At 42.3% G+C, this 25626-nt stretch overlaps 1 protein-coding gene across 2 annotated transcripts; it reads right to left on the minus strand.

Moving 5' to 3' along the window:
• Positions 1-672: 672 nt before the first annotated feature.
• On the minus strand, positions 673-24801 carry LOC147211232 (semaphorin-3F-like). 2 transcript variants are annotated; one of them, XM_086124121.1, is made up of 19 exons: positions 24313-24801; positions 17682-17785; positions 17469-17605; positions 11195-11355; positions 9005-9067; positions 8807-8926; positions 8525-8618; positions 8316-8435; positions 8036-8175; positions 7116-7230; positions 6972-7041; positions 5883-6027; positions 5583-5805; positions 4685-4773; positions 4552-4593; positions 4313-4470; positions 4175-4242; positions 3056-3183; positions 673-2546 (listed from the first exon to the last, which is right to left on the minus strand). In XM_086124121.1, exons 3-19 carry the CDS (start codon positions 17578-17580, stop codon positions 2154-2156), a joined length of 2241 nt encoding a protein of 746 aa, XP_085980247.1. In that variant the 5' UTR covers positions 17581-17605; positions 17682-17785; positions 24313-24801; the 3' UTR covers positions 673-2153. The 2 variants fall into 2 exon arrangements, with proteins under 2 accessions (XP_085980247.1, XP_085980255.1); XM_086124129.1 differs by having other exon boundaries at positions 17680-17790; positions 24313-24464.
• Between the last annotated feature and the right edge of the window lie 825 nt (positions 24802-25626).

Raw genomic sequence — 25626 nt, forward strand, 5'->3', positions numbered from 1 at the left:
TCGACAATGTTACAGCAGTGTCGCAAAGCAGCAGTTGAGTGACTGCGTACACCTGTTAGGGCAGTTGAATTAAAGACCGTTGACAAAACAAGTCGTCTACTGACATTCTCAGACACGGACAGGTTTCGCTTGAAATTAACCACAAAAGCCTTCCGAGGCTTGCACAAGATTGACTTCACCTAATCTAGGGAGTCTCAAAATGTGGTCATGGTGCCACTTCTGGTACGTGGGCTTCCTCTAGCGGCACATAAATAAATCAGTCCATTAAATCTCCAAACTGCATAAAAAAATCTTGAGCGTCATTTATAGTCCCGTACACATAACATGGTAAATGTTCTGTGTCCATTTGCAATTACCGGTAGTTATTTTGAGTTAATTTGCAAACATTTATCCATGGATAATTTGTACTTCATTTTCATGTACACATATAACAGAATATATAACATATATAACGACCACCGGGCCGTAATATTATCAAATTTTCGAATTCTAGTCAAGGGACTTGCTCTCACAATTTGTACGAACTGCAGGCTTTTAATACTGGACATGGGAAGACCAGATTGCAGCACATTACAATAGTGAAGATAAGACATGACCAATGCATGAACTCCCTCCCAAAAAGCTGTATCTTAGCAATATTGCTAAGATGAAAAAAGAGGGGGAAAAAAAACACAGTTTTGGTAATATTCTTGATATGCATTTCACAGATAACCAAGCCATAAGAAACATACTGAAAACACGGGGTCAACATCGTTCCAATTTATATAACAAGACACTGTACATTAAAAAAAAAAAGATTTAACTTACTGATAACAGCTGTGCAAACATCCCAAATTTCCCACCACCACCACTGACAAAGTGCATGACTGAAGTGTGTCTTCACCACTCACATACTGGGGGGTCACGACAGCACAGGACCGGAGAGGCTTAGCTTAACACGGTATTCATAGTTGACACTTTACGGACATGGTTACACGGCAAGGCCCAAGAAGAGCGACAAACAACATAGAGAAGCATGCAAACATTGATAAAACATCTTTGCTTCCTCAAACAATACAACAGTAATCCACTGGCCGTATATATTATATTCACAATCAATATATTACATTTGTTCTCAATATACTCAAAAGTAGCACACTTGTGGTTTTGCCGCTTGACACCTTCTTGTGGCACTCGGGTTATAAGTTTACAAATATCCTATTTTCCCTGCACCGCCAACTTTCAGTGTCATGCAGTCGGAATATTGGAAACAACGGTGCACTTGCTTATTCTACAAAACTCAAAAAGTGTGGGATATTCAGCTTTCGGGTGTAATTTCAGGATGAACATAAAATGTTGCATAAAATGTTTAAACTTCTCTCAGCTATCCATTTATAGATGTCATCTTGGTCTTGTAACGTCAAAATGTGAACAGCGTGATGAATAGGATCGGTGAAAAGCCAAGTCGACTTCAACCGGGGCAATTATTTGGTCCGTTCAAATTCGTGACACACTGAACAGTCAGACATTCACTCAAAAGTTTAGAAAAGGTCAAATTAAAAGAGAAGTTTAACATGACAACAAACACTACAAACAATCTGGGGAGGGGGTGGGGAACGTGAACTTTATCATGTTAAAGCGTGAAACGGAACTTTTTTTTTTCCTTTAATGTTGTTGCAGCAATACGCTCCCTTAAGATATGGTGCAAGTAAGTAGTTTTTTTAAAAAAAGTATGCGATGCACTGAACCAGCAAAAAGTGAAGCGCAGTGCACTTTATATTCACCCTGAAATTTTCATGGCAAAGCCCAACATCTAACTTTTGGCAAGTCGCGTATGTCATAGTAGTCATGTGGTTGTGTGAGGAAAAATGATCTTTTCACGTTAGGAATATATTGTAGTTGGTCTGGAAGGTAATTTAATTTAATCAAAAATAACTTCAGTTGTGACTGAAAGCTGAACAAACAAGAGAAACTGCACTGGAACCATTGGAATGCGCTCATTGGTGAGGCGTGCGATCCACTAAATGTACCCGCTACGCAGAAGAGAAAACACCAATATGGTACTTGAACGGCATGACAGTGTCGACTGTCAAACCAATGGAGGAGATGCACAAACATGCATGAACAACAACCAATAAAAGTCCAACTGGGCCACCTCAGACGGCAGGAGCGCCCTAACCGAGACCTTGCTCCTGGCCATCCGCATGCCGCCGACTGGTGCGCTTGCGCTGGTGATGTTGTTGCTGCTTGGGACTGGACTGCTCCCAATAGGACTGGCAGTACTGGTTGATCAGTCTGATCTCAGGCGGGAAAGGTGTGGAAGCGAGGGACGATCGAGGGTACGGTCGCGCGGCGTGAGTCTCGCGATCGGTCTCGGCCTCGTCATCGTCTCGAGCGCTCAGAGCCAAAACGATGTCTCGATCGAGGATGCGCAGAGCCACGCGGGCCACCGTGTGTTTGAAGTTGTTCTCAGTGGCCAGACAGTGGTACAGCCCCGCGTCCGATCCATTGAGGGACTTGAGAAGGATGCCGTGGTTGGTCTTCAGGACATCGCCGACGCGGTTGAGCTGAAGAGCCAAGCAGTCAGAAAGTGATGGTCCGTGTGCAATAATGGAAAAAAAAATGATGAGATCACCTTGTTTTTTTGTCAATTTCTTGCTCGTAAAACATGGAATGCCTAAAAGCGTAATTTTTGGCAGTGAAATCCAGTGGCAAGTCCGATCAGTTTATAATGGGGCTTAAATCTTGTAGTATTTGTTGAATGTATATCTAGAAAAAAAAATGTATTTGTCATCAAAAGCCTTCTTTTAGTCTTGATTTTGTTTTATAGTTTGAGGTGCAAAAAATATTAGCGTCAAAGTCACTGTTTTCTTCATGTTTTGGCCTGGTTTTGATTAAGCCAACACATGTTGATGACTATCGAATTCATCTTTTTTTTTCAGACTTTTTTGAAAAACGGCTGACAGTCAATGAGTTCAGTTAGGTGATCAGGAAAAAAAAAGGGATTGTCACTATTTGCAACAGGGTCTCAATCCCCTGCAAGTAGTGAGCTATTCCTCCAAGCGATGTTCCTTACCAATTTCCTTTTGCCGTTACTCTGGAAAAGCCACTTGATGGTGGCCTGAGGGGACCGAGGCTGACACTCCAAAAAGGTGCTGCTACCTTTCACCCCGAACTGCACCGTTTCTCGCAGACGTTTCTCCACTGGAAGCACACACAAACGACATCGCAAACCATCAAGACCTTCTTCAATATAGATATTGTTTGGGATGATTTTCTGTTATTCTTATTCAATGAAGCTAACACGCATGTTTAGAGAATGTGAAAGGAAGCCTAACACAAAGATGTTATTAGTGATATCGTGCAACAAATGTTTTTTTCCTTTTAATAAAAATAGATAACATCTTGTAATATTTAACTTAAAACCAAATATTTGCCAATATCGTTTTATTTTTTCAAAGAATATATACTGCCAACTTGTGGTTTGGCACATATGGATTCGTATGTTCATGGATTTTGTCTATATTTCCCACAATATTTTACATTTTTTAAAAATATTATACACACACACACACACACACACACACACACACACCGTCCATGTGTGCCCTGTGAATGGTTGGTACCCAGTTCTGGGTGTACCACGTCCGCACGCGCACACACACACAAACACACACACACACGCTTCCCCCAATGCATTTCAATGGGCATCAGTTATTTGCCGATTTTCACTATCGTGGGCTGGCCGAGTGCCTATCCTTTATGAATAGTGGGGGTCCACTGCCCATCGAAACATCAAAACACTTAAAAAAATATCTGTATCACTATGAGTATTAAAATATGAATACATAATAGAGCACCATGACAAATTTGCATTAAACGCTTTTCAAACAAAAAGCAATTAACGTGTGATATCTTGTAACATTTACCTTTTTTTTTCCTTTTTATTTTTGGAAGAAATGTCAATGCCATCACTATTTTTCATTGTTCTTTACATGTTTTAAATTTTGTTTGAAAATACATGCATCTATTTTCTGTCATGCTTATCCTTGCTTTGGACGTGGGAGAGCTGCCTTTACGGCAGAGGCTGGGTACACTGTGAACAGGTCACCGGCCAATCACAGGGCATATTAAAATGCTGTTTCATTCAATTGAAATTTCACCTTTGACCCAAACATACAGAAGGGCAACAGACCTTTGGCGTTAAAGCCTCGACACTGCCTGAGCGGATCGCCGTGTTTGACGTCTTGTCTTCTGCTCCTCCTGCAACAGATGACAAAACCACCGTAAGTCGCGCCGTCGGTTGCAAATTTGTCTGCAATGTGCTCAGCACCTCTTGGTGGAAGGAGTGAAAGCCGAGCAGCTCTCCCCGTCCCAGGCGCAGTAAGGATCCCGAGCCAGGCAGCAGTCGGAGCAGGCTCTACCATAAACGCCACAGCGGTGCAGCGACACCTGCGTCAAGCCCGCATCCGATGATACATACAGCTGTTGCTGCAAGACACAAGATAAAACATCTTCGAGGTGAGTCATGGTGTCCTCACACAGGTGTAAACCGCCGCAACGCTTACTTACTCGTTTAGAAGAGATCTTCATTGTTTTGACAGGAGCTCGACTCTGTGAAGGTATGAAAAAAAAAAAAAAGACAATGGACTAAGATGTTAAAATTGACATGCCCTTGTGACAAAACGGTAAAGAGAAGACATACCCGGAACACTTCCACTTCCTCTAACGTCAGCTCCTCCATGCTGGTTGGGTCTTTGGGCAAAACTATGACTTTTTGGATGGTGCCGCGATCTGAGGAGAGTGAAGTAACATAACATAAAAGAAGTAAACACACGACAAAGAGAATCCCACCATGTGTGTTTGAAGCAGCCACATATCTTAGCTTTTAAGTCTGCTAAGATTACAGCTAATGCTAAATAGCCTTTATGTTGTGGTGCTATAACCTTTTGTCCTTATCTGCGCCCATGTGCATTTTTATTTGCTGTAATCTGTGAGATCACCACATTCTGCAACAGCGATTCAAATTTATAATGAGTGATCACCCAACTCATGAAACTAGTTACCAAACTCGGAATACTACGCAAATGTTCAGTCGGGTTCGTCCACATTGATTGGTGTGCAGAAGCCAAGCACCATAAATTGCCTGTGCGGAGGGCATTTTCTCACAGGCATGTAGAAAATGTTTACTCGGGTAGTTTTTGAATAATTTAGCCAAAATGGCTAGTTTCTTAGCTAACACAACACATCTATTTATTTTTTAAAATCGAGTTGTTTGTTACAACTTAAACTACAGCCACATTCTCTTTTGAAAGCAATTCACCTCACATAACATTTTCCTGACTGACTTCACACATTAAAACTCCAAAGTATAGGAGAGTATAATGCAAATATTGTTATTCAAGCCATTTGCAATGTTTTTTTAACTGCTCTGCTTTGGTCAAATCGGTTTGCTTAGTATGATGCAGCCAGGGAATGGTTGGAAGTATGGGGTGACGTCATGGTTATAAGATGTATACGTTTCGATTACTGAGTAGAACATTAAAGTCTGAACAGCCTCCTGGAAAGTACTTTACTGTAGTTCGAGTGTAAAAAAACCACACCTGTGCCCAGAAACAGCACCTCGTAGCGTCCATCCACAGCATCCACCTGATCCACCACCAAGGCCGTGAAGCGGTAGTCCACACCGGTTCTTACCACTAGAGGGCGACGGTGGATAGGATAGACGGGCTGGAACATGAGTGGGTGAGCTCGGATGAAATTGACAGCCTCATCAGAGAAACTCTTGGATGAGCGGATCCCAGGGGTGAAGGTTCCTCCCGGGCACTAGATGACAAAGAAGAGGTGCGCATGAGTCTTTTGCCTTTGTGTATTTAAGAGGAGCAAAGAGGGCTAAGACGCACCGTTCCCGGTCGGGGGTACGGAATCTTGCCATTGTACTCCGTCCACTGGTAATTGTGGCCATGCTTGTGGGCGAACGGCCCGTTGAAGACATTGCGGATGTCGGCCATGGAGTAGACGCACACTGCTGAGCCCTTGAATACAGAGCTGGAATACAAACAAATATCCTGACCGATTTATTTTTTCTTCCATATATATCTCTGGGAGTGGGAGGGGGGGAACACCAATATAACTTTTAGGGTATTTTAGGGTATAATTTTTACGTTTCTGCAAATGAATGCCCTAAATCCACGGTTCTCATCTTTTTTCACTATTGTTGCCAAGCCTTGAACTACTTTTTCAGAAGAGTAGATTTCAATACTCCCAAAAAAACAAGTGAAATACTCTTATTCGTTTCATCAGTCATGATGACATGACAGTAGCACATGATAAATATCATGTGAAAAAAAATCACGGCCTCTCGACAACATTTAGTGTTCTAGTACGACTTTATTACGAATAAAGAAGCAGATCAGTGCGAGGCCCCAAATGATTGATACCTGATGGGTTGTTTTTCCTCAGATGTGGTGGTTTCTCAACGTGGAAAATGCTTATCGGCCGTATAGCCCCACTTATTTCAGATTTTTTGGAGTACGTTGTTTTACCCGACCCCTCGCCCCCTCCACACACACACACACACACACACACACACAGCAGAATGGACGTACTAAATGGGCAGATTTTCATAATTGGCAAGCCAGCCTGGTCCTTATCTCCAGTGAATAGTGGTTGTCCACTGTGCATATTAGTATCATGATCCAGCAACTGAAGCATCAGCCATCTTACCTGTCTATCAAAGACACACGTTTGAAGTGACATCATAATCGTCTTCATGAATCATACCTCACAAATATTTTGTGTTAGATTAAAAACAAAAAACAACACAAAATAAATTGGTCGGGTTAAATTCTTAAGTTTTGATGACCAATTGAAAATGGAAAGAACAAATAACACACAGATTGTGCCTGAATTAGAAATAAAAAGCCAAATCAAGTGCAGTGCCCTGTCGGAATGTCAAATAAATAAATAGTCTGAAGATTGAGGCTGCTCACCCCGCAGTAGTAAAGAGTGCAAACACCATCGGGTTTCGTTCGTCCTGTGTCGGCTGGATGAATACGTCACCTGCGGGATCGGGTGTGCACAAATCAATAAGAGAGAAGTCACCGTTAAAATGCAATTTGTCGCGGCTGTCTCACGTAATTCATCAAATCGCGTTTCCACTCCATCATCGCCGATCACTGAGCAGATAAGCCGAGCTTTGAGAAACGTCGTCCAGCGGTTCACCAGAGATTTCTGCCCCCCTTCGTCATTCTGAAGACAAAGGAAAAGAGGTTGCGGTTCGGTGTGTCCAGTTACGCTTTTCAATTTACAAGATGAGGTGCATGAAGTGATGCCTTGACTCACGAGCATGGGCACGGAATGAATGAAGCCCTCCTTATTTCAAATCATCTTTCCCCATTGTGACCAATGGAAATGATAAACCGCTCCAGAGAACGATTTCTTTTTATCCATCTTCCATCATTTTAAGGCAGCCACCTTTACAATTGTGATTGGAAGAAGCATGCGTGTCGGTGGCACTTTCGAGTGCTATCGAGTTTTATGTGTGATTTGGAAGCGTTTATAGCCAACCGTAACCTTGAACTCAGGGGTAGGGAACTCCAGTTCCTCGATAGTCATATCCAGCCTGTTTTAAATCCCGCCCTACTCCAAACACACCTCATTGAAATGTTCATGATAGTTTCAAGCGTCTACAGAGCTCGCTGCTGAGCTGATTGTTTGACTCAATGTATTGGAGTAGGGAGGGATCTAAAACAGGCAGGATATGGCTCTCGAAGAACCGGAGTTCCCTACCCCTGCTTTGACTCATTCTGAGGTCTAATTAAGAAAAAAAACAAAAAAACAAAGAGGCATATTTTCACCAATTTTTTTTTTTTTAAAGAACTTGAAAAAAATCAGCATTCATAACATTGCGGTTCCACTGTACTTGTTGCTTGTTGTAAAGTTGCCTGCCACCATAGAGTGCTTGGAAGTTGAGTTTTTGCTCGCAGCTCAAGACAAGCAATGGTTCATATCCCAAGTAAGTTGAAGCGCCGTCGTATTTGTTCAGGTGACTCACCAGGCACACTCTGCCCACCCTGGCCAAGATGTTGGGGCCTCCGCTCGAGTCTAAGCTCTTCTCGCGGAAAAAGAAGTAGAGCTTGTCGTCGTTGCTCTCTGCACTGTCAGGGATCTGTTGGATCTGAACAAACACCGGTTCTGGAGGACAAAAAAAAATTGTTTGGTAAAAAGCAGATAAGCAGTGAGACGACTGAGCCAAGTGTCCGTGATGAGTAACGACACAGGAAGCATAGCCTGTAATCGACCAAGTTTATCGCCACACACCCTCCATTACTCACCGTTGAGCCACCTGGAATCGTACTGTTCCGTCCGGATGGCAGTTCTCCCACCCATGGTCCTAAAGAGAGCTGCATCTGTGCTCATGAAGTCAATATGGACCCCTGCATACAGGTTACCATCTAAAGTGGGGAACATTTAGCAGAACAAAGAAGACTGAAACATGTTTTGTCTGTCTGCTTATTAAGTGTTGATCACGAAGGGATCTTACGAATAAGAACTGCGACGTTCTCCTCTTTGGGATCATAGGAACATTTTCCCTTCCCAGAGTCCACGTACCCGGGGACCAGTCGAAACAGGTAGTCCTGCGCAGACGGATTACAGTCGGCATAAAAATAGATGGCTTTAACGTCACAAGGGAGCACAGGAAAATCATAAACAAATAAGTGTCCTTGTTTGTACTCCTGAAATATTTAGCAGGACAAAGTTTCCAGGTCTGCCGCACGGAGATTCTATCCACGAATGCCGCTCGAGGGGGTGTGAATGTGTTCACCTCGGCCCTCCAGCCTCTGTTGATGAATGTGCAGATGGGTTGGTAAGCCCCCGTTCCACAGGTGTAGAGGTGGGTGCGGTTCCATGGCTCGATCAAGCGTACAAAGTTGGCGCATTCGCCCTGGACAACGGGGAATTTCAACATGCTTTTTACATGCTCTTGATTTTGAAAGCAAAGAATGTAAATACAAGATCACACCTGTCTTCCCTTTCCTGTCATCTGGCACTCCCCTTTCCTCTTGGCAGATGCTGGCCAGTGGATCTGGTTTGAACACACAAATGACTTATTAGGGCGGCGCGGATAATAAATGCCTCTAATATCCATCCATCCATCCATTTTCCGAACCGCTTGATCCTCACTAGGGTCGCGGGGGGTGCTGGAGCCTATCCCAGCCGTCTCCGGGCAGTAGGCGGGGGACACCCTGAATCAGTTGCCAGCCAATTGCAGGGCACACAGAGACGAACAACCATCCACGCCCGCACTCACACCTAGGGACAATTTAGAGCGTCCAATCAGCCTGACATGCATGGTTTTTGGAATGTGGGAGGAAACCGGAGCACCCGGAGAAAACCCACGCAGGCCCGGGGAGAACATGCAAACTCCACACAGGGAGGCCGGAGCTGGAATCGAACCCGCTACCTCTGCACTGTGAAGCCGACGTGCTAACCACTGGACTACCGGGCCGCCCCATGCCTCTAATATCATTATTTATTGCCTAGTGATGAAAAAAAAACCCGGGATTAACCTACAATACATTTTTATGCATGTAGTGTATGTCAAATTGCAGTCACAATATTGGGGGGAGATTGCAATTTGATTATTTTCACATGGACGGGAAATAATGTTAAAGCTACCAGGATGATTTTCAGTTTTGGGAACATCAGAGCATTGTGAAAGTTTAAATGCATCGTGGATGAAGAGGACAAAAAAAATAAAGAAACAAAGAAAGAAAATGTGTTTTTGATTGAGACATATGGTTTCAGTTTTTCCACATGGCTGACTGAATTTTTCTTCATTAGTTTTGTGTAGATTTGGCTTTGTTCTTGTGGTTGTGTTTTCGTAACTGCTATGATCTCATCGCCATTACAACAGCACACAACTCAACGTTTAAAGTTAGTTAAAATGATGTGAGATCAGTCTGGGTCACCCAGAAGCAAACTTCCAAAAATGTTTAATGGCAAGGTGTGCCTTAAAACAAAAGCATTTTGTGAGGGAAGGAATGCAGCTTGCACTTAAATACCAACAGCAAACAATTTAATCCTTGAATACTGAAATGTCCCCATGACTGCATGGTGATTTTTGTTTTAATCTTGAACAGTGCAGAGCATTGTCGGATCTTTGAACATGATCCTTTTAAGATCCCACATCAAAAATGCCTAAAGCTATCACACACTTCACTGATGTTACACTGCTGCCAAGAAATTAAGTTTACTTTTCCATCTTATATGCGGTCTGATTTTACAACGCCTCCTACATTTTCACTTCAGTCAGTCAGGTTTCATTAAATGCCACAATAGCAATAGAAGATAGCAATGTGCTTGCTAAATATTGTGGTCTTTGTTTTTCTTGATGTCAGTGAACATTCTCAGTGATGCAGGTAATGGTAATCCACAAAAGGTTGAATTGAGACAAGTAGAGTCTTTGTTTTTGTTTTTTTGGGGGGGTGGGGAGGGGGGGGGTTCCCAAAAACATTTAAATATGACTTCGGTAAATGTGCTATTAGACCACCTAATTGTTGATTATGATTCGCACTGTACAGTGGTGCCTTAAGAAACTAAATAAATGTGTTTTTTTAAATAAGGATTTAAAAAAATTATATATGTATAATAGTGTGTTAGAAATATAGAGTAATAAAATGAATACATTAAATATAAGGAAATTAAAAGTTTGTGCAGCACGATTTAGTAGTTAAGACTCCTTGTGGTAAGCATGAAGTGGCCACCGGGGGCAGTGTACCACCGTGATACAGATACAAATGAAGAAGAGTTTCACGATTACTGTCACTGACACAGTAAGCCGGAGTAATATTAGTCATTTTTCACAGAAGATAAATCATATCAGTTTACTCAAAATGTTACAACACAGCAATGATCAAACTGTGTTAGCTTGCTCATGCCATTGTCCGTCATGTGTTAGCAATAACCTAGTGGACTTTTAAGTTACGTGGCTGTTTGAAAATACAAGGCTTACTAGTCTGTGTCTATGGCGTCGGTAGCAAGCTTTAAAACTGTTACTGACTGTCAAAACAAATCAAAAAGATTATAAGTCTGTTGACTTGCAATAGTAATGCTGAAGGTAAATCGAAACAAAAACAGAAATTAATAAATCCCTTGAATCTGTGTGTGTGTGTGTGTGTGTGTGTGTGTGCTTGTGTGCGTGCATGCATACTATTAGCGGTTCTTTGTTGACATTGTGCATATCCAGAGCCACCAGGTATTCCCTGCTGCCCAGGTACAGGCGACCCTGGTCCTGATCCATCAAGAGGATTCGGTAGTCGCTGGTGTTGAAGGAGAAACTGAAGGGTCGCGCTGCCCGCGTGTCCATCAGTTCTGCGAAAAAAGTACCATTACTTGCTTCTACTTCTTGTGACACAGGTCCCGTTATTTATCTCTGGTATTCCCTAGAGGTGTAAAGTGTAGTTTAATCGAATACTCCATCATAAGAACAATGTTCATGGATTAATGTGCCCAGTGGAAAACCTAAAAAATAACATTTCCCATTTTCTAAAACAATAAAAAATAAAATAAGGGGAGACATAACATGAGGGTTAACGTTAACATGTGTTACATGCAAAGTGACATAATTGAGAGGAGAATATGTCCATCACAATACAATAATTTTAGAATTGATTTTTTTATTTCATGGGTTAATCAGTTAAAAATGTGTTTCGAATTCAAGGTCATTGAAAAATATATTTTTTTCCCACTTACTGTTCATTAACTTATTATTGTTGTTTAATGATTAAACAAATCCAAATAAACAACAATGAAGCAATATCACACCAGAGGGAGTAATATACTCGCCAACCTTTTTGAAACTGAGCACAGCTACAGCACATCTTGGCTACTGATTAATACGAATGAAGGGCTACTAGTTTCATATCCACATTGGAAGCTGCTTCAGGTTACATGTGCACAACGGTGTAATCGTACTACAGCTGCAAATAAACAAGATTTTCGTAATACATTAAATGGGTGGTTATTTATTTATTTGCATAAAGTGATTAAGATTCAATGACTGATTTGCTTCGATAGATGTCAGTTCCATGAAGGACGACAGAATATTTACTGTTGAAAGTCCAAAATCTGAGGATTTGGAATATTTTAAGTTAAACTTCTTGGAATGCTTTCTTGATTCTCAAAACAGTTGTGGATTACTGGGGTTCTTGATTAGTTTTAAATTAATTGATTAATTGTGAGACCACTGGATTAAAAGGAAAAAAAAACATGGGTCATCTGTAGCACAAATGACATTCATAATAAAACAATTGGAAAAGACAGAAAGCGGCTGGAGACTCGCAGTTATTGACATTATGGAGCAAGCAGTCGGTCTATTTTACGGATTTCCTGAGAAAATTGTACTATGCCCGGAGTGTGTGTCCATAAGAACTAAGTTAAGGCCGCCATTTTGTGAGTGTACGATTCCTTGAATTTGCGAAGTTAACTACATGCCATTGGCTAGCTACTGATTTTATGCTGTTACCAGACTATGATGCTACATTAGTTTAGCGAGTGCTATGATTTCAGACCCATAATGCGTAATCGTGACCACCTTTAAGTTATATAATGTATGTAACCTGTTTAATGTCTCTTATTCAGCCGTGGATTGTAACTAGTACAGTATTTTGTAATCCAACAATTACTTTCGAAACCAAGCAATCAGTTTTGAAGAAGTAATACAAACTCAGATTGCTTTTTCAAAGCAAGTGTGGCATCACTGACTCCATGAAGAGTAACATAAGTGGTAATGATTAATACAAATTGCGGCACCATAAACTTGATTTTCAAACTGTTATTTGAATAACTTTGAGCTAAAGTTGCTCAGTGTAGTCCTAAGACCTCCAACATGTTCCATGACAGCCTTCTCACTTGTTCTCTGGCAAATGCATGCAGGCGATTAAATATAACTCAACTTGGAGCGTTTTAAGAAACATATTTGCTTTTAGGATGTGAATATTTCATGTGTGCTGACTGTGTGATTGAGCTGAAGGTACCACATGCCCACAGGAGTTATGTGGAAAAAAGCAAGTCCCTTAAGGAACGCCGGTCAGCGTGGCAAATTCTTAAGATCAGGATTGTGCTCAGCCGAGCAGAACCTGTTAAGACACGCTGCTGGAAAATGTATTCAGCATTTTTCTCTCTTCTCCCGAAAGCTCTGATTGAACCATTTTCATATGCTGTGAAAGAAACGCAGAGTGATTTGGTTGCACACTTCCGTTCAACAATTCATTTGAACCACAATTTTGAAAAAAGAACACAGAAAATCGACACTTCTTTATGTCTCAAGCCGATATTCACGAATGACTAATGAGACTGTTGAGCGTGCTTGTGGTTGTTCGTGCTCAATCAAATCAAAAAGTCAGACTGGTTCGTCTTGTGTTAGGAGAAGACCATGATGGTCAGATCTGGAATATAGTCATGACTAATTAGTAAAATAGGGCCTGATCTTTTTCCAAAAAGTGTTTGGGATAATCAGTAACGATCCAGTGAAAGCACGGTGGAACTGTGTGGCCATAATTCCAAAAAAGCCGTGTTTGGCGCAAACACAACACTGTTCACCCCCAGAGGAACACCATTCCAACAGTGAAGCATGCTGCTGGCAGCATCCTGAGCAGCGGCTGTTTTTCTTCAGATTGAACTCAAACCTTAGTCAAGGTGAAGGGAATTATGAACAGTTCCAAAGAGCAGTCAGTGTTAGCACATATCTGCCAGGCTTCTGCTTGAAAGAAACAATATCAGGATAAAGCCTACGAGAACAAATGAACTTTATTCGGCCTTAATCAGAGTCACTTTAAATGGTGGCAGCTCTGCGATGGTTTCTATTTACATGAGTTTGAGTGTGATTGCTTCGTTCTAAACACAACCACGTCCCCAGTTTAAAGGGGGTGTGCACACTTGTGCAACCACATTATTTTAGTTGTGGTTTTTGTAATCGCTAACCTGAGTAAGGGGTAGGAAAAAAAAACAGAAACCTGGAAACAAAATAGTAAAAGACCACTTCTTGGGGACTGAATTTGCTGTTTTATAAAGTGATAGTGAACATCCCAAATAATAATAAATACAGTAACGTTACTGTATTTTACTGTTGTTCATAATGTTAAAAAATGTCCAAGATATTCAATACATCACTTCAACGCCGACACACACATACGCAGGCATCTGTGGTCCGTGTTCAATATCTCTGCCATATGCCCGCAGCGTATCGGGCCCCGGTCATGACAGCGGGCTTATGTCACGACAAATGGCCACAAATGAGCCTCAGAAGATGGTTTGCGGGGATTGAGGATGACGCCCAATCTTTATTTACATCAAAGTGGCCGCCATCTTCCTCTGCGGGGTTCAACGTTAAACAGGACGTAGGGAAGGTGCGACCAAAATAGGCTGTGCAATCGGATCTCCGGGATGCTGTCTTTGAGTTGGGACGAGGTAAACACAGGATGAACGGCGTGGATTCATTCAAGGGCCAGAATGTGGGAACGCCACACCCCTATACACGAATCCGAAAATAGCCAACAATGTCCTGCCATCATCGGGTAAACATCCAGAGAAGCCCCGACAGCATTCTGACACTGATAGGGAAACACTGGGAAGGACACACGATTCAAGTATGACGCTACAACTGGGTCACGCCAAGCTCTCGGGTTACAACAGACGGCCGCTAATGATGCGTTCGGACACGGCTCTCCGACTTCCATTACATGGCACGTTTTGCTCTCGAGCAATGCGGACTAACGCGTGCCTACCGTTGGACAGACACAAGAGAGGGAACAAGAAGAGCTCTCTGGCCTTTGGGCCCTCGGGGGTGTCACTCAGGCCAGCTCATTGGAGTCACATGAGCCCTCGCAGGCACCGCAACCTCCTCCGCGGGCGCCTCCGGAAACAAAGAGGCTCGCTGTGGCAAACAATGAACAATAAATCCTTGGAGTCTGAGAAAACATTTGGACTCAATCCAAATTTTCGCCTTTTTTGTTTGGTATCAGGGGGAAGGGTCAATGCGGCTTGGGAGTGCGGCTACCAAAGCAACAAGCTAATAAGTGAACACCTCTCAGCTGTTGCGGACGTGCCCTCGTGTGTGTTCGGCGGGGGCGGACTTAACATTAGGCAGATGCCGAAAACTGCCTGCGGGCCCACAAACATCTTTTAATAACTGATGACTGAAGTTTTCTTCTATGTAAAACAATAACTATTGTTTAAGTCTCAATTCACGTTCTTGAAAGTATATCAAAATGCTTAACGAGATTACAGTGGACCCCGCATACTCGTGCTTTGGCACCCACAGATTCCCATCTTTGCAGATTTTTTGTTTCTCCAAATTCTTTTTTTTGGGGGCCGGGGGGGGGGGGGGGGGGGGGTGCTGGGGGCACTCCTGTTTTGTTTAAAATGTTTATTGGTGGTATATCCCACTCAGTGAATAACACTTTGGCGTTAAAATGTATATATTTTTTCTATGCAATTATCATTGTGTCAATTATTTGTGAATTTTCGCCACTGGCTCAGTCCCCATCTCCACGAAAAGCACGGGTCCACTGTATATGAATTGGTTTGCCTTGGGCCCTCAAGTGACAAAATCCAACCCCCGATGTTATCAGAAACACGCGAAAGAGCAGACTTAAAGATTTCAAAGTTCGACTGAAAACACCATGTCATGCACATATAAGCTGTTTACCGAGAAAGAATTAGCCTTGGAGGTCAAAAGAAAAAGTCCCAAGCCGCAGACAAGCGTTTTTCCTTCGTTTCAAAGATGTTGAACTCAAAACAAGCCTCCAGCTGCCAAATGTCAAATCATCTGACGAATTCCGCGTTTAAACATCACTCACGGAGATGATACAGCACGAGACAAAAACATCTTCAATGCTGAAGAATGTCATAAATCTCATTCCTATTTGACTTTTACGAGGCAGCGTGATGTGTGTGAGTGTGTCAGATGAAGTGAAAACAATGGAGTGGAACAACAAAAATGCCCCCACACCGTTTTGATGCCAGCTGTGGCCATATTGGAACAGTCGAGCACCACAAGGTGTTCATCAGAAATCATAGCATGGATGGCGCACTGGCTTGGTTTAAACAGAATTGAATCTCTTGTTGTTGACATGGCAACACCATATCCCCCCCCCCCCCCCTTCTCTTGTGGTCAATACTGTTGGTAGACCAGTCAGGACACATCTCGTGTCAAGTTAGCACTGGTGGTGTAAATCACAGAGTAACTCACAAGACCACAAAACATTAAACACCCAGACCAGGTTTGAAACTCTAATTTGAAATCCTAACCATGGAATGAAACGTTCATTTGAAACCTTTATCATGAAAACTCATTCACTGTCAGCCTGTGGGGAAACTATTGAGCTTTTGACTTCTGTCGCCTTGAATGGCATAAAGCCACACTTCAAAACCCTCACCATGTTTTGAAATACTACAATTAATGTGAAACTCGAATATGAAACTCCTACTCAGGCTTTGACACTCTAATTTGAAACCATAACATTTGCTTGAAACCCTAATTCGAAACCCTGCATCAACCTTGAAATGCTCGTCCTTCTTTGAAACACTGACTTAAACCCTAACTTGGGCTTGATCCTATAACCCAAATTTGAAACCCTAACAGTTACTTGGAACCCAAATTTGAAACCCCAACTTGAGCTTGAAACTCTCACCCCTCTTTGATTGAGGAACATGAAAATAACCGTGAAAAAAAACAAACATGTCCTGCCCAATCTTGGGGTTTTTTGGGTATAAAAGTGGGTTCCCCAAAGGGCAAAAGCGTATTTTTTGAAGCACGGCTTTTTCCACTGCATTGCCATTTGACAGTGCTCTCGCCTTTGCTCCTTTCCAAAATCACTCTGGTCGCATCAGCACATATCCGGAGGTGTTTGTTGTTCTTTTTTTTTTTTTGTGAGATCACGCAAGGTTTTTGCCTCTGAGGACTTGTTTCGAGATCTGCGATGGGACAGAATCTCAATGTGTGTGCTGTTCTCTGTTGAGATAATCAGAGCAGACCGCACACACAATACAACCAAAACTGTTAAATGCCTGTGACTCTTTTATCTTCCTGCGTGTGGTCTGTCATGGCTACTGGAAACAAAATCTTTTTAAGTTTGATAAATCCGTCTGTGTGTTCCAGGCCTCAGTGCCGGTATCCGATACCGCTGAACGGACGTCATCACATCGCACGTCAAAGCGCCGCAGAAATGACGAGTGTGACCTAAGTGCGTGTGAGTTTCAGGGTGTGGAGTGGCTCCGTTTTCACCAAGGGCCCTGCCAGTAGAAAAACACTTGTAATATCCACCTTTTGTTTCCACTGTTGCACCCTTTCGACATGTGGCAGGAAACACGCTCTTTATATCATGTACGCATTAAGAGGAAGCCGAGCCTGACGCGTGCAGGTCTCTGCAAGTGAAATAGAAAAAGAAAGAAAAAAAAAAAGACGGCCAAGCGTTCCGGCTCACCTTTGAATGAGAGGCGAACCCGCGGCGCCGACTGCTGCAGGCTCAGGCCTCTGTAAACACACAAGGCCACCAAGAGGAGTTGGGCTCCAGATGTTGTCATGGTAACAGCCATACAGGTAGCCCACACAGATCTAAATCTGGACAAAAAAAAAGAAAAAGACTGATTATTATAGCGTGCCCCATGAGGAATAAGAGACAGAAAAAGACACACACGCTCTCTCTCTCTCTCTCGTGCTCTTTGAAGCCTCTGATCAGGAGTTCGGCCTGCAGCTGTCCAATAAGGCGAGAGACGCACAGCGCAGTCCAAATCTTCACACCTGCGCTGGAAAAAATGACAGCCCCCATTACTTATTTAAAAAGCAAATGTCGTGAGGTGTGTGTCAAGACTGCATATTCGTGTCTGCAAGAACAGATTGTTGGAAAATGCTCATTCTACAGCACACAGTGATGCCTAGAGATGAGGGCTGAATTTCCTGCGCGACCACACACGTAACGCAAACATGTAAATGCCTTCTACCCAAAAACACTTTTTGTAATTTGCTCTTTGATGAGAAAAACACCCCTCCATAATATTGTACTTAATAAAAACAGAGTAATAACTAGAGCTGCAACTAATGATTATTGGCTGGCAACCGGTTCAGGGTGTCCTCTGCTTACTGCCCGAAGACGGCTGGGATAGGCTCCAGCATGCCCCGCGAGCAACCCTTGTGAGGATAAAGCAGATCGAAAAATGGATGGATGGAATAATTTGTCAATCAGTCCATAAAATGTCATAAAATAGGGGAAAATCATTGATTGCATTTTCTTTTCCTGAAGTGAGAGCAGATGTTTTCATTTGATTCAACACAAAGATCATCGGTCTGCTTTTATGGAGAACTACAAAAATCTGAATACTGTACAGTATTTACTTTTGAGAGGCTAGAATCAGTGGACTTGGACAATTTAAGTTAAAAAAATTCTGTCAACAATGATTCCATTATCAAAATAGTTGTCAATTAATTTGATAATCAATTAGTTGTTGATGAATCGATTAATTGCTGCACCTCTAGTAATGACTTTTAAATGTATTGCATTGAATTAAACACTTTGTACATCATGACGTATTGCTTCAATTCATTGTGCTGCTCTTCTGGTAGGCCTGCCTTGGTCACCAAAGGTTAGTATCATGCAGTCATACCCACACAAACAAAGAAGATTCACAACAACTTCTGAGTGACTCGGTAAGCTGCATTATTCATATCAGTTGATTTTTGCAGCTTTTTTTTTCAAGTATTTTGTGAATTGAATTTGTTACTCAAAACATTCTTATCTCAAATCATCGTTCCCCATTGAAATGAATGGAAATGCTGTTAATCCAATCCAGTCTTCCCAATTTTTGTAGCGTTTGAAATAACGCTTTAAATAGTATGTATTTATGATATATCATCGCTGTCTGGAGAAAACCTCAGATGTTCAAATATTGTCAAATTAATTTGTTTTTCATAAATCAATACGAATGGTCCATCCTACACGCCGTCTGTTATTACACATTAACCACTTTAAAGCGGTAAATATAGCTTGAAAATAAATCCATTGTCGCTCTTGAACGCAAGAAATAGTGTTGCAAAAAAAATTCCGTTTCCTCGTTCTGCAGAAGATGTGTGGTGTAATTGTCACCTCCATATAAAATCTGGATTATTTTTTAGACAATAACGCGTGAAAATACAAAAGTGAGCTACAAAGAAGTTGGCTTATTTGTTTAAAATCGATCGCTGTGATGTCACAAAGGTAAATCTTTGTGTTGTATTAATATCAGCTAAATACATGGGGTTAATTGGCTCACTGTTATATTTATTGCATCACTCATAGGTGTTTGTGAAGATGATGTAGGACAGACATTTGCATTTGTAACGGTTTAAAAGGCTTCGTGCACGGTGTGGGCTCGACATGACCACTGACTATGAAGAGTACAGCTGCCGCTGGCTCCATGTCTGTAATATCTTAATCTGCGTAATAAATTAATGATTTTGTCAGTAAAATAAATCATTGATTGACTGTATTTTTCTGTTGTGTTGATGTGACCCTGAAACAATATATGATAGCAATATAAGGTATAATATAACTTGATCCAAGCAGTGTCTGGAAAAAAAAAGGATATACGAGGATTACACCCAACAGCGATGATATACAAATAGAATTGTAATTGTTTTCAACATTCATTGACATCATGCCGTTCCTTCTAGTGTGCCTACCTTGGCCACCGGCCGCAGGATAATAGAGACATACACGACATTCATAAGCAAAAAATAATAATAATTAAAAAAAAAAAAGGGGGGGGGGATGGTCGCCAGTAAAGTGTAAGCTTCAGTAATATAAGTATTTTTTGCAGAAGATAAAGACTGTATGCTATTGTTATATTGTCTTTATAGACATGTTACTTCAACAATACCAAATATAATAAAAATAATATTCATTTTCCGAACCGCTTGATCCTCACTAGGGTCGCGGGGCGTGCTGGAGCCTATCCCAGCTATCTTCGGGCAGTAGGCGGGGGACACCCTGAACTGGTTGCCAGCCAATCGCAGGGCACACAGCGACGAACAACCATCCGCGCTCACACTCACACCTAGGGACAATTTAGTGTGTTCAATCAGCCTGCCATGCATGTTTTTGGAATGTGGGAGGAAACCGGAGGACCTGGAGAAAACCCACGCAGGCCCGGGGAGAATATGCAAACTTCACACAGGTTGGCCGCAGCTGGAATTGAACCCGGGTTATAGGAATGACAGGAATGAGTGCACTGTGAAGTCGACATGCTAACCACTCGACTACCGGGCCGCCATAATAATAATAATTTGTTGAAGGGTCATAACCCTGGTACAGATGCTACAAGTTGGCCCAACAATGGCATTTTCCATGATGTTTTAGCATTATGGTAGCATTCCTAAGCTAAACGTGTTTTAAATACAAAACATTTTTTTCTTTTATATTTAGTTTGCTGATGAGTAAACTTCAACAACAGCTCTTCTCTTTGCCTCGCCGCAATCGATCAGTGCAGACGATTGTGAGCTGGTGCAGTACAGTGGCGACAGTTAACGGACGCATGGAGCCCCCACACCGACTATTTCTGACACTTTCAGGGTGTTGAAACCAAGACCTTAACTCACGCATTCATGATGCAGCTGCACTTTACTGCAGAGTATCCCATCTAAATTATGAATACTAAAAGCTGAGTCCATTAAATTGTCTCCCTGTTTGCTGAGCCGATAAGCCATCTCGCGGGCATCTCTCGCTCTCGTGAAATCCATGGGGCCGAGGCCCGCCAAGGCACGGCGCATACAGCTTTTCGCCAACGTTTGACGACAATTAGAATCTAGCAAATAAAATTCAAACGATCCACATGAGGTTATCGATTGACAGGTTCGCAGGAAGTCTTGGCAAAGAAAATCTGTGAGTAACAGACAATACTAATAGTACTGCAAATGATACCACATAAAAAGATGCCAGAACACATTAAGATAATTTCCAATTTATCTAGGACTTCGGTGTATGCCACCACCACAAAAAAGCCAATTACTACTTTTTACTTTTTGGTATTTTATTACATTTCATTCAATGATACACAACACTGGATCAACTTTTTTCTCAATTTTATGCAAATGAAAGATAATTTTTGTGTTTTAAAATTCAGTAGTTCATCAAGGGCGGCCCGGTATGCGAGTTGTTAGTACGTCGACTTCACAGTGCAGAGGGTTCGATTCCAGCTTCATGTTCTCCTCGTGCCTGCGTGGGTTTTCTTCGGGTACTCCGGTTTCCTCCCACATTCCAAATTAAACATGCATGGCAGTCTGATTGAACCCTCCAAACTGTCCCGAGGTTTGAGTGTGAGGGCGGATGGTTGTTTGTCTCTGTGTGCCATGGCAGTGGTTGTCAACCAGTTCTGGGTGTACCCCGCCTAATGCCCTAAAACAGCTGGGATTGGCTCCAGCACACCCCGCAACCCTTGTGAGGATGAAGCAGGTCAAAAAATGGATGGATGGATGGATGGATGGATGGATAGTTCATCAAATAAAACTGGACGTCAAATCATCTTTCCCCATTGAAATTGATGGAAATGCCATTAAACTGTGTGATGTGCAGACGTGCAACAATTAATTGGCAACTAATTGATTGTCAAATTTGTCAACAATTATTTGGATGATGGTTTAATCGTTTAGAGCCCTTGTTTAACTCAAAATGGTTTGAATCCTCTGATTTCAGCGCCTCAACAGAAAATATTCTCAAATTTCTGCAGTCGTGTTTTGTATCTTTATATATATATATATATATACACACACACAGTCAAACCTCGGTTTTCGTCCATAATCCGTTCCAGAAGGCTGTTCGAAAACCGAAATTGTTCGAAAACAGTCATTTTGGGGTTAGTTGTCTCATCTGCAAAGAATGGGCCAATGAAACCCTGACACCCCTGGCAACTCTGTTGACATGTGCCAAAATTGCCATTCGGATAATGAGTCTGACAAGTGAGGACATTTATCCGATTTTGTTTGAGTGTTTAGAAATGGATCTTCCTGTTGTTCACTGGTTTCCAAGACTTGAGTTGGCTGAACATTGGCACTTATATAATAGGTCAGTATGTAAAAATGATGTCAGCACTAAAATCCATCCTCCTAAACATTTCTGAGTGATTTTAGCACTTTTTTTTGGTATGAGATTAATCAGAAATTGGCCCGCCCACTTTTGAAGCTTGACTTGTCTTCCATCTCAGCCTGTCCATATCACAGCGGGGAGGTAAGCACTGTAATAAGTATTGTTTCCTGGACAGGCAGGCAGCATGGTTGTTCGCTCCCGCTAGCTCCTGTGGCTTGTCCAGTCAGAATTCGGCAAAACGGGACAGAATGAGATCAATTTCAAAATTGGACTTGGAAAGATTCGGAGTACCGTACTTTCAGCGACGAGGCTGACCCTTCAGCTGACAGTGACCATTTTAAGCACCTCATATAGGCGCAAGTGGGTTCAATCCCCATTATTTTGACAATATTAGCCATGTATTAACAATGATTTTGAATGGATAAAAAATCTCCTGTCCTTCCCGTGACTCCCAGCAAGATGTGAAGGCGGGGGAGGGGTGTGGGGCTCATCATTGCTCAATATTGCTCATTGACGGGTTGTTTTTAAAGTCTAGCTCATATCCATCCATCCATCCATTTTCTGATCTGCTTATCCTCACAAGGGTCGCGGGCGTGCTGGAGCCTTTCCCAGCTGTCTTGGAGCAGTAGGCGGGGGACACCCCCCTGAACTGGTTGCCAGCCAAACAACCATTCGCAATCACACTCACAGCTAGGGACAATTTAAAGTGTTCAATCAGCCTGCCATGCATGTTTGTGGAATGTGGGAGGAAACCGGAGTACCCAGAGAAAACCCACGCAGGCACGGGAAGAACATGTAAACTCCACGGAGGAAGGCCAGAGCCGGAACTGAACACTGCACCTCTGCACTGTGAGGCAGACGTGCAGTCCATGCTAACCAGTCACCCACTGTGCCGCCCCCAGCTAATATGATGTTCTCTATGAAAATAATAATAATAAAAATGGATGAATTGAGCTTGTCAGTGAAAAATGAACCATCTTGGCAGGAAGATCCCTTTAAGTTTCAGGATGAATTCGTGATTTTTCCATTTAAGAAAGTTGAAACAGGCATTTGAGGCTGAGAGCCATGGCCTACGTGCCATCAGGTCCTAAGGACTTTAAGCCAGTGCACGTGCCTAATATTTTATAATGACATTTGCTCAGTGGCTATGTTCAAGGAATTTTTCAAGGTCAATGAGAAACATTGTCTGTGCCTGATTTCATTGTTCACTTACACATAAAATGAGAACAGAAATCATTTTATTTTTGTTTTATTGGTTGCAAAATCCAACGTGACATTTTATCCCATATAGTCAAACTTCTCCTATTGTGGGACAAAATGTCACATGAACTCTCTTGATTTGATTGCTCAGAACTCGGCACTGATAAAATATGAAAATGACATGAATCCAAAATATACTATAGACCTGAGACTTTGGCTTTTCATCTGGTACATATTTTGTTTATGTATGATGTACTGATACCAAGAAATATGTAAGAGTGAAAAAGTGTGACATCATGTCACAGTCTCCCCTACTAGTTTGGTTAGGGTTAGGCTTTGGACTCAACTGTTTGATCAACTATTTGGGCAATACTCATGACTCAATCAGAATCAGATGTATTCGCCAGGTATGTAAAACACACAGGGAATTTACCTTCCCAGTTACAACCCGCCCAACAGAACGGGGATCCCATGCCTATGTCGCATGGAGTATGTGCTAATAATAATACCCCAGAAACTATGTTACGTCAAACACACAGTACAGTACTTGCCACTTTAAAATAATCACCACTTCACAAAGACCTCCAGGAAACACAAACTATAAATACAAATCTGCCACGGCACATTTTACGTCTACATTTTGACACAAATGTGCATGTACAAACAGCTTTTGTTTGAAGAACACCTCGTGGAGAAAAAATAAGCGGGCCTCCATCGTTTTTTGTGTGTGCGTGTGTGTGTGTGTGTGTGTGTTTGCTGTGGTTTTGACAGCTGGGTGTTGACTACAGGACAGATTGGGGCCATCTCTGGTAATAATATACCATAGTGAGGTTTGGAGTCCATCAAATAATTAGAGGACGAGCTCTGACCGCACATGGGTGCAGTTTACCTGTCAAGTCAAACCATCCAGAAATAGCAAACCGATAGAGCAAAAATGTTCAGTCAGTCACCACACGCACATGCACATATAAAGTAACCAAAGGCCTGTTAAAGGTTAAACCCCAAAAAGTCCTACCTTTGATATCCACGATGCAAAAAGTTATCACAGCCACATTCCCCCGCGCGTCGTTCCAAGGAAAATAAAATCACACCGCGTGGGGAAATAATCCGTTTTTTTTTAATGATTATTCTTGGCACCCACGAAAAAAAAGTAGAAGAGCGAGCAACCAGTCGCTATGAGTCGACTTTTGGTCGCCATAAAAGGAATAAAATCGCTTTGGCAAAGTTTACGAAGCCATCCGCGTGGATGATAGGACTCCACGTCACGCTGGTGGACGAGAAAGACTTCTGTGAGCGGAAATGGAGCGACCAGGTGCAGGTGTTGGTTTGAAAGTGTGTGCGTGTGTTGAGTCCCGCTGTCCTCTCCCTTCTGCTGTGCTCCCTCCCAGCCTGCCAGCCTCACGCAGTCTTCCCTGTAGTGGTGGACCCAACCTCCCAGTGCAGCATATGGGTTGGATTAACCCCGTACATCCCTGCTCCTGCTGCTGCTGCACTTGAACGCATCAGTGGTCATGCCTCCTGCAAAAACAAAATGTCACCTCAACACTTGTATATTGGAAAAGTTAATAATTCAGTGAGGCTGCTGTTTTATATTCATGCACGGCCGTTCTCTGAGTGATGCACTTATTGGTCACCGTTACTTTGCAAACCAGGTCGAGAAAAAGAAAAAAAAAAGAATTCCCAGGATTCCACAGTGGCTTGCTCCCGGGTGCATGACAACGGTGACAAAAGAAGAAGGCTGGGTGGAGTGAAGGCGCGATGTGTCCATCTTTGTTCAAAGAGCCGAAGTGAAAAGCAGGCGTACAGACTCTCAAATGGTTTACAACCAACACCTAAATATACCGAGTGTAGGGCCAAGTGAAAAAAATAAAGATGTTTCATAGTTTTGATTTCATCACTGCAACATTATGCACGGTTTGAATACTAACACTGTATATACTGTAAACAATGCATACAACCATTAGCATGTCCTGTTGCTTTTTTTTTGGGGGGGGGGGGGTAGCATTCAGCTCAGAGTGCCTGTTTATGAACAAATATAAAAATCCAACACAAACCATGAAACGTAATATCGAAACAACAAAGAGAAATTAATACAAATAAATACAAAGCCAGAGTCTCAAGTTGTGTTATATTCATATAAATTAATTTTGAGGTAGGTTTTAAAAATGGATAATGAGGGTCTTTGCCTGATGTGCACTTGGGAGGTCATTCCACAGTTTCGGACCAGCCATGGAAACAGCTCTATTTATCCTCTCTAAGCTTCTGCTTAGACTTTGGTACCTCCAGGAGCAGCTGGTCAGCTGATCTGAGTCACCGGTCAGGGGCGAGA

This window comes from Hippocampus guttulatus, chromosome 1, assembly GCF_054856545.1.
Source record: "Hippocampus guttulatus isolate MCC_2025c chromosome 1, RoL_Hgut_1.0, whole genome shotgun sequence".
Lineage (NCBI taxonomy): Eukaryota > Metazoa > Chordata > Actinopteri > Syngnathiformes > Syngnathidae > Hippocampus > Hippocampus guttulatus.